We start from the raw sequence: 9525 nt of genomic DNA, 5'->3' as shown, positions 1-9525 counted from the left end.
CTGGGGGTTGTGTGCACTTTAGCCAGCATGGAAGGACCCTAACATGTCTCATCGTAATACTTTTTAAGCTACCCAGGCACTGGAAGCCATATGTAATATGCAGACCCCAGCCTCCCCCATGTCAATAGTGGGGAAGACCTGAATAAGCAGTTGCTAAATGTGTAGTGTGTCAGGAACAGGTTTCCCTGCATCACACGCAGGGACCTCCCTCCTTCTTTGACCCAGTCTCCTACCTGAGCTTTTTCTCTCCATTTCCACTCCTCACGCTGCAGAATGGAAGGGCTCTGGTGAGGTCATTTGAGCCTTTCTTTCAGGCCTATTTGTTATGCAGGTGCAGTGGGTCTAGACCTACCAGAAAACTACACAAGCCCCCCTCAATAGTTAGAGAAAGGCTTTCATTCAGGGAGCTCTTCACCCCCAAGTCAAGAGATCCCACTTTGCTGAGGAACTACAGTGTATCACACCCCTCCACCCAACCAGTCACAGCACCACACTGAGATTGTTTCATTTTTTGAGCCCATCAGGATGGTATATCATGCCTGTTTAATGCTCCTCCAAAACAGGAGGTCCCACAGTTCCCTGGCAACCAGGAGGTGCTTGCTCTGCAGAGCCGTGATTAGTTGTAGGGTTGATCTTACTGGCATACTTTTAAATGGGCCTGGATACATCTCTATTTGGACACCTAGTTCTGGACAAAAAGGTGTTCAACAAGTATGACCTGTGGGACTGTGTGCGTGTATCTTATCACCTTGTAGTGGTCCCAAAGAAGATAGCAGCTTACTACTCGCACTGACCAACAGAGTCCTTCCTCTAACACAGGTGATCGAAGCCTGTATGTTAGGTCAGAAGGCCCCTTGCTGATGACCCATAGCTGGGGTACCAAACACCCATGGTGGTGATAGGTTAAAACTCAAGTTGCTTCCCATGTTTGAGTATTGACTTATTGAGGATCTGGACAATATTCAGGGACAGCTTTTGTCTCAGAGCAATGGCCAGGTCTTTGTCTTCTATTCACAGGAGGAAGCGATTGCACCTCCAGAGCCTCCTGCTGAAAAAAAGGACCCCAGAGACCAATCCGCCATTACGATCCAGTCATGGTGGCGGGGCCAGCTGGTCCGGCGAACACTGCACCATGCCACACTATCTGTGCTGGTGATACAGAGGTGGTGGCACCAGGTTGCCTTCAAGCAGAGGGAGGAGAGACGGGTAAAGGAGTTGATGACGTACATGAGGACTGAAAGGGCGATAGTCCTCCTGCAGTCACTGGTCAGAAGGTGGCTGGCCAGGACCCAGTACAAGAAGTACCAGAGGGCAGCTCTGGTCCTCCAAAACAGCTGGCGCCAGTACGTCTATCACAGAGAGTCCATGGGGTGGGCTGGGAAAAAGATGGCAGATGAAGCCGTGGACTTGATCATTGAGATTGCTGTTGGCTAAGGAAACTCCACAGGGGAAGGCTCCTTACAAAGACAAGCACTGATTGTGAAATAAACCCCTCCAAGACACCTTCCCTGGGAGACAGACAATGATCTCAGAGTCTTTTCCTCAGTTCTGCTTTCATGAAAGTCTTGTAGATCAGGAAGTAGGGGGCCTCTGAAAGTAGAAAGGCAAGACTGGCATCTAAAGGCACAATCCTGGCCATGGTGTAATCCAGGGGTAAAGGTCACATGGGGAGTCTAACACCAGAAAAGGGGGGGCAGCAATTCGTTCCAGATTTGTTTACTCCAGGCCAAGGTAGAGAGGCTGGCTGACAATGCTGGTCTCTTGGTGCATGCTGGAGAGCTAACATGGCACTCTGCATCTACCAGCCTCCATCAAAAGCTATCTGTGCTCGCTTTACAGCGGAACAACACATCATACCACCCAGCAGAAAATCCCCTCCCCCATGCTCCAGTGCAGCCACCTCTGGGGTGCACCATGTTTAGAATCATAAACTTAGAGGTGAACTCAAGGGTCATCCAGTCCAACCCTGTACACAGATGCAGATATGTTATTGCTAAAGCACCCCCGACGGCTACCTCTCCAGCCTCTTTGTGGGACTCTCCAGTGAAGGAGATTCCACAATGATTCCACAAAAACAGTGAACAGAAGCAGATCCATAGAGATCAGCAGAGGGAGTGTGGGCCATGTGCTTAGACAGGACCCCCTGTGCCCTGCACAAAGGAACAATACCCTGCTTTTGTACCAGTGGTTTGCTCTGTCCTTTCTGAATCAGGGCAGGATGGATACTCAGCTTGGTGTCAGGGGCACTGTGGTCTTTTCAGCGCATCATGTTCACAGTAAGTGTATTGGAGACCAGCTGCTGATTCAGCAAGTGGTTCCTTGGGTACCAGTGCTGGTCCAAGGTCCCAAGGCTAGGCAGCTGTGTGCTGCTGGAAACACCATCTTCCAGGGGAGATGGAAGCCTTAGACCCCACCCAAGCTAAATTCCAGCCAGGACCGCAATATACTGTACTGTCCTAGCTCTCCCCCAGCAGGCTTCATTGGGTACAGCAATGCCCAGCTCTTAGACAGCGCTTTTCATGTTAGGATGGAAAGGCATGTTACAAAGGAGGTTGGCATCATTATGCATCCCCATTTGACAGATGGAAAAGGGATACGAGTGCAGAGAAGGGAAGTAACTTGCCCATGGTCACCCAGTAGATCAGTGGCAGAGCCAAGAATAGACTCCACATTTCCTGAGTCCCAGTGCTTGATCCAATAGCCCACGCTACTTCCTATAATGGTTTTCACCTTGCATCCTAAATAACTGGCTCCCAACAGCTGCTGTCCCCTACCTGAGAGTGTCCCCGCAGGGATGGTTGGGTGAGTCCTGCATAGCCAGGGTCTGATTTTGCTTCCAGTTACAATGATGTGAGTCTGGAGTAGTCTTACTGAGTGCTTCCAGATTTACCCCAATGTAACTGGGAGAAAAGCAGGGCACGGCTGCCTGTGAAAGGGCTTTAGGGCTCTTCTGGATGACATCAGCAGCATCATTAGCCGTGATTTTGCAAATCCGAAATACTCTGCACTGACAGCTCCTCCAAGAGGGTCTCCAGGCTGCTTGTTAAAACTGAGAATGTGGTGTGGCGGATTCATTCTATGCCTGCTCCCAGCCAGGAACTGGTACCAGGCCTGAGATGGCACAGGCCAGTGGGGAAAAGCTCACACATGCCCCCACAAGAGCCAACAGTGCATGAGCCCTGGGACTGCTTCACCAGAACCTGGCAAGGAAACCCCCCACTACACTACAAGGCCAGCTCCACACTGTGCCAATCCCTAGCCCCTGTGTATGGGGCATGCCGCAGGCAGGGGCAGCAGGAGGTGAGCAGGGCATGACAAGGATTATTGCACAATGGCTAGGTGCATAGGAAGGGTTATTGCACAACTGCTAGGGAGCCCTTGGTAGACTGATGTCTATCAGGGCCCCTGGGGCTGCTCTAGTTGATGCCATGTTGGCCCTGACTCTAGGTTTAAAGCCACCTTCATGCCCCAGGCTTCAGCCGTGCAAGCTGCATTGCCATTCATCTGATAAGCCCTACCAAGATTGTGGACTCAGATGCTGCAGCTGCCAGTGAGGGGGTGTTTGGGGTTGGTTTGTTTAACAGGAAAGCGAGGTGCGGGGGTGGTGGGGAAGGGGGGAGGGCATGTGTGTGTGTGCCCTGACACAGGTGCCTCTCCTCGCTCCAGGCAGCCTCCTTCAGTGACCTGAGGGATGCCAGCCCATGTGGGGGCGAACAGACAGCAGGCAGGCACGGAGGGTGCTAATTCTGAAATGTGATGTCTCAGCTGGATCAAATCTGCAGTTCTGTGCACAAAGCCCAGGGGACTCAGGAGAGAATCAGAGAGCGAGTGAGTGAGCACACACTCGGCCGCCTTCCAGCCTGGGGGGGACACACACAGCACTAGGAAAGCCCAGGCTTATTAATAACTGGCTCTGTGTTATCAGCACCACCACACAGTTCTATCTCCAGCTTGGCCAGGGTCTGCCACTACAGCTAATGATCTCCTTATCTTTTTAATGAGCTGCCTAATTATCTATTTTGCCTCTCCCCTGCCCCTTTGTATAACTGTCTGCCCAGCTACGTACTTAACTGCTTTCTTGGCTATCTATTTCTCCATCTAGCTAGATATCTACCCTATCTCTAAAGAGAAAACGATCGCTTTATTTCCTGCCACCCACTTGCATTGTAGTCATGACATTTTAATCAGAAATCACTGCTGATCATTTATTCCCATACCCTGACTCTTTGCCTCCTACAGCGTTCTCCCCTCCCCAAACTATACCTCTCTTTTCTCCCCCTTCCCCACTCCCTTCTTCCCTCTCTCCTGGTGCTGTTTCCTTCTCCCCTTTGAAAGGTGCTCTTCCCTTACCTCTTCAGGGCCCCTTGGCTCTGAGAGAAGCAGTGGTTTGGGATCAGGGGTTCCCTCTGCAGCCCTTGGGGCAGGCGTCTGGCTCCAAGGGACCTCCTAATGCCTTGGAAGTGGAGGGAGAGTGAGGGCCCCAGCTGTTCTGCAATCTGCTGCGGAGGGGAATTTTCAGAGTAAATCAAGCAAGCGCTGCAGGGAGGGAAGGCGGATGTAGGGATCTCATGACGTGGGACCTCCCAGAGGGCTGCAGTCATGCTTAGGGTCCTGCAGCCCCATCCAGGGAAGAAGGGGAGTCATACACAAACAAAGGTTTCAGCCCTTTCCGGTGTTTATTTTGCCCCTTAGCCAGACAGGGGCCTGGTCCTTCCCGCCTGCCCACATCTTGCTGGCTCCAGTGCAGTTCCATGGCGGGGGGCGGCGTTTGGCTCGGGGGGGCCGTGGGATGCGAACAGCAGATGGCAGGGTCTCAGGTGTGCTGCCAGGGCCCTCTGGTGCCCCTCCCACAGGCAGGCAATGGGGTCAGAGCTGAGGCAGCCGCAGAACGAAGCAGAGCATTAGGGGGACATGGGGACAGAGGAAGGGAGAACCTAGTGAATAGGAACTGGTAAGCCACTCCCCTCCCCTCTGTGCCAGCAGTGGCTCAGGGCTCTACTGAAGAAGTGATGGAGTGAACCCCCATGTAAGGCGGCAGCCAGAGGAGACCTTTCCCATCAGAAGCTCCTCTTAGCTCTTGCAGCCACGGGACCAGCACCTGAGACCAGCGGAGCACTGGCAACAGGCTGGCTGGGTCTGCATCGCCATGCAGGAGGTGTTAGCAAGGAGCGTTCCCTTGCTCCCCCAGTAACAGCCTTGCTATGTGCTAATGATATATTAATTTGCATTCATTATGGCATTAATACAGCTGCGGAGGTTCTCGGGAGCAGCAGCTAATTACCCTGTCACTCAGGAACCACACGCAATTGAATGCCTGGGGCCCAGCACCCCGTTAGCCTGCATGCCTGGCCCTCTCCATGGGATGGAAGCCTCTGGAAGAGGCTGGTGAAAGCAAACAGCAGCTGGGCTATAAAAAGGTTACACCCGCCCCATGCAGGTAGAGGAGTCAGGCTGTGATTAGCGTCAGCACCGCGGCAAGGGGGGGGGGCTCAGAGAGCATGAGGGAGCTGCAGCAGGCCAGGGCACCTTACAGGGCTGAAAGGTGTTTGGTGTTCCCTAGGGGAGTGTTTGCTACAGTTGTTCTTGGGGCCTAGGGGGCTGAGTGTATCTGCAATGCCCCCTCACCATGGGCCCCATCCTTACCCCTGTCATCTGAGTGTATCTGGTATAACTACCCCTCCACAAGCCACATCCCCCGAGGTCTGAGTGTACCTGCTATAGGCCCACAGCATGTGCCGTGTCATCCTCTCCGGGATACAAAAGAATGTGGCTCAGCCCCCACTGGTGCTGTTTTCACCTCACAACCTGCCCACATCTCACTTGCTTTTCTTTACTGCCCCTGGGCCTTGCAGGTCCTCTGGGCTTCCATCATTTATCCTTAGTGAACCAGCCTCTACTTCATGACAGACTCTCCTACTGTTTCCACTCCATGGTCCCATACAACCCATGGCCCTAACCCACAGGTCCCTGTAAAGCACTGGACACACACGAGGGACACAGCTGTTTCTTGCCACTGCAGTTTCGTTCAGTGGAGCGTTGGTTTAACTGCAGAGTCTCAGAGCCTAGAGCAATCCTGTGGGCAGAGGGATTGCAATCCCATCAGCCACCCTCGGGCAGCCAGGACAGTTGAGGCTCAAGCAGTGAGGACACAGGGCAGTTCGGACATGCCTCCCCCATCAGTCACCTTCTGTTCAGTGCAATTCCTTGTGGAGAGCTGCTAGATCCATCATTGCAAAAGTCATTGCCACAAGTGTAACTAATTGCTCTCCATGCACAGAGGTTGGAGGCCAAGCAGGCCATGGAGACTGGGCCTCCAGGTTAGGCTGGAGGCATGCTGGTGGGCAGCATATCTGCTGCCTGTGCTGTTGCTGTCCAGGTAGTCCCGGGTCTGTATTTAGGAGGCTTCAGTCTCCAGGGCCATGGAAGAGCTACAGATTTGCCAGTCCCCCACAGTGATCAATTGCTATTCACAGCCAGTGGTGGAGAACAAAAGGAGGCTACCATGATGGACTGGATGTATGCAAAGGCTCCTGACGGGGCACAGGGGAAATGCCAGCCCTAGAAGCTGCATCTCTCTCCACCCCTGGAGAAGCACCATTCCCAGCTCCATGGCATTGCTCTATTACACTGCACACATGATATGCCCTGGAAGTGACAGGCTCTTTCTGAACACTGATATTACAGGAGCTGAAGATTGCATGTTAGACCAAGCAGTGCTCTGAGGAGGGAGGCACCTGTAATGATGGCATGCCATGGCCACCTCTCACAGCAGCCTGGGTGAGCAAGCTCTGACTGTGCGCTGCAGCACAGTTATTATCTGGATCCTTGTGTTCTTTCTACTTCCCTTCACCTTCATGCTCCTTCCTCTGCTCAGCTGTGGCAGCCTAACTCAGGGGCAGGCAAAATGCGGCCTGGGGGCCAGATGCGGCCCGCCAGGCCATTCTATCCGGCCCACAGGACCCCTAAAAAATTTAGAAAATTAATATTTATCTGCCCCTGGCTGCCTATCATGCTGCCCTCCATGGCTTGCCAAAACCCAGTAAGTGGCCCTCCGTCCAAAATAACTGCCCGCCCCTGACCTAACTGATTACAAAGGGCTGCCCACCTAGCAGACCTTGCTCCTCCACCTCTGCTCCCATCCTACCCACAATGAGGGGTATCAGTCAACCCTGCACCCCCATGACCCAACCTGGACTCAATGGAGTCTCAGTTGCACCCAAGACCCATGCTCTGACCAGGTCTCCAGCACTTGAGTGAAGACACCCAAGGATGGGAGAGCTGATGGTATACACCTGGGGTCTGAGCAGGACTGGGAGCAAGGGCCTGAGCACACTGGTTGTGGTGGAGCTGCAGAGGCAGGAGAAAGCCTCGAATGCCAAACTGCTAGCTGGCAGCTGTTTTGGGGTTATGACTTGCAGAGGAAAACCCCTGGTGATACTCTCTAAAGTTAAGGAAAAGCTGTCCAGAGGGTGCTGCTCACAGACTTGCCATCACATAATAACCACCCATGCACTGGCCTGAGACTCCTCAAGCATGTGTCTGTGAAGACAATAGCTTTTGGATGGATGGGATATTTACAGAGCCACATTGCTCTGGTACACAGCTCTGGCAAATCCTGCCCTCAGCTGTCTCCATGGCCACTATCCAACCAGTGGCATCTGAGAGGCAGCAGGCTGAAAATCTGCATGCCACTTGGTTAACCAGTGGGCTTGTTCAGAAGCAGCTCTTCCATATCATTCAATATCCAATAATACACTGAAGCAAGGTAGAGGTGCAATGCCAGTCAAACAACATGCCTGTCCCAGAGGTTCTAGGTTTGCAATGAAATGCCAAGCGAAGCAGTGCCAACATCCTCCATGAAGACATGGAATGATTTAGGGTCAGTTTTGGTCCTGACTCATGCCATGGTTTGCAGAGTCTGTACACTGCAGCAGGCTTTGGCCCAGAGAAGTCAGTGCAGGAGGATGGGTTGGGTCACTGCTTCTCAGCTGTTTCCATACTATGGCTTCCTCCCTACACCTTCCCATCTTGCTAGGAGGCTCTGAGACAGGCAGAGCAGGTCAGGGCAGGGTCATGGCAGCCCCAGCACTGGATCATGATTCTGCTGAGAGCTGTAACCCCAAGGTAGATCATACTGTCAAAACCAAGCAACAGGCATTCCTGGTTCTTTATTTAATTGCAGTGAACCTAATGCTGCTGTAAGGTGGGGACTGACAGCCCTAGGGACTATACAGAGAAGAGATACAGAATAGACAGCAACAGGGCAAGACCCGCACCCCCCATACTCCACATCTGACCTTGAATAACCCAGTAGGAGTGGGAAGGCAGATGGGCAGATCTCTGTGGGCTATCTAGTCCTTCATCACTCTGCTGAAGGCTTTGTGCTGTCTTGGCTACAATCTGGGCTAAGACCCATTCAATTCATTTCACATACTATAGCCTACCCCTCCACTGTCAAACTGTAATGACTTTTCTTTTCTGCCAGTAGAAACTGGGTTCAGCCCTGTCGCAGAAGACTGATTCTCTCCCTCATCTGCTAGTGCAGGTGTCCAGAGGTCTCTACCCCCTGACTGCCCCATGCCCAAGGTCCCCTCTGTACTCATGGTACCTGGATGGAGACATCACTGTAGGAGCCCCCGATGACCCCAGTGATTGCTGTCGGCACGTCATCATGGATGGCATAGGAGCCATCAGGACAAATGTGCTCTGAGCCGTCCACTCTGGTCAGGGAGGCGCGGACAAAATCCAGGGACTGCTCCAGGGCATAGGTGTCCTTGGAGCAGGTATCCAGGATGTGGGCCCCAAGCGTGACCCCCGGCAGGATGCTGGGGTCCTTGTTGATTTCATCCAGGGCAAAGAGCATGGCCTCGAGGCGCTGGATTCCCCGGTGCTCATTGATCTTGCCGCAGTCCTCGCTGGCCCTGCCTTTCTCGTGGACTGGAAAGAGCCCCCCAATGACCAGGTCTCCCTCCATGCTGATCTCCTTCTTGGCGGCCGTGCTGTAGCTGGGGTTCTGGCTGTTGGCAAGGCACATGGCTGCGTGGAGTAGCCAGACCCACGAGGCAGCAAAGAGTGCCATGGCCCTGCCACCAGGGGGCAGCAAGGTCCACGCCGAACCACCAGGCAGCACTTCCCAGAGCGATGGTGCCCGATGTCCAACTATGGGCTGGCGGGGCACAGATAGTGCTGCCCGTGGGGAGAAGGGGAGCGTTCAGCACCTGCAGAGGCAGAGGGAGGAGGGAATCAGTGCAACCCATCCAGAGAGAGCTGCTGGGTTCTGCCCCGAGTTTGTGACAGTGATGGGTGGTGGGCTCACTCCCACCTGGGACCTAGGACCACGCCACCAGCATCAACAATAATCAGCCTCTTGACAGCACATAAACAGGGAATCAGCACAGCTGTGCCCCAGGCTTGGCCTGACTGCTCCATGTCCATGGATCAGACCCCCTAGCAGTGCTCTAACAGCCCCCTGTCTCTTAGACCACCAGCTCCTCCTCCCTATACAGAACAAGGACAGGAATGGCT

The 9525-nt window shown here is 53.5% G+C and overlaps 2 protein-coding genes across 2 annotated transcripts in view; one reads left to right on the top strand and one right to left on the bottom strand.

Annotated features, from left to right (window-relative positions):
- The window catches only part of IQCF6 (IQ motif containing F6), a 7929-nt gene extending 6442 nt beyond the window's left edge, over positions 1–1487 (top strand). Inside the window, exon 3 of the mRNA XM_019510327.1 lies at positions 1018–1487. Coding sequence (XP_019365872.1) covers positions 1018–1434 — 417 coding nt within the window. The 3' untranslated portion in view covers positions 1435–1487. The remainder of the gene's footprint in view (positions 1–1017) is intronic.
- Positions 1–9215, bottom strand: part of GRM2 (glutamate metabotropic receptor 2) — a 58963-nt gene extending 49748 nt beyond the window's left edge. The window contains exon 1 of the mRNA XM_019510329.1: positions 8609–9215. Within this exon, the coding sequence (XP_019365874.1) occupies positions 8609–9079 (471 nt within the window). The 5' untranslated portion in view covers positions 9080–9215. The remainder of the gene's footprint in view (positions 1–8608) is intronic.
- Between the last annotated feature and the right edge of the window lie 310 nt (positions 9216–9525).

Source organism: Gavialis gangeticus, unplaced genomic scaffold, assembly GCF_001723915.1.
Source record: "Gavialis gangeticus isolate Ggan-Ray unplaced genomic scaffold, GavGan_comp1, whole genome shotgun sequence".
Taxonomy (NCBI): domain Eukaryota; kingdom Metazoa; phylum Chordata; order Crocodylia; family Gavialidae; genus Gavialis; species Gavialis gangeticus.
This window is presented reverse-complemented; position numbering and strand designations above follow the sequence as displayed.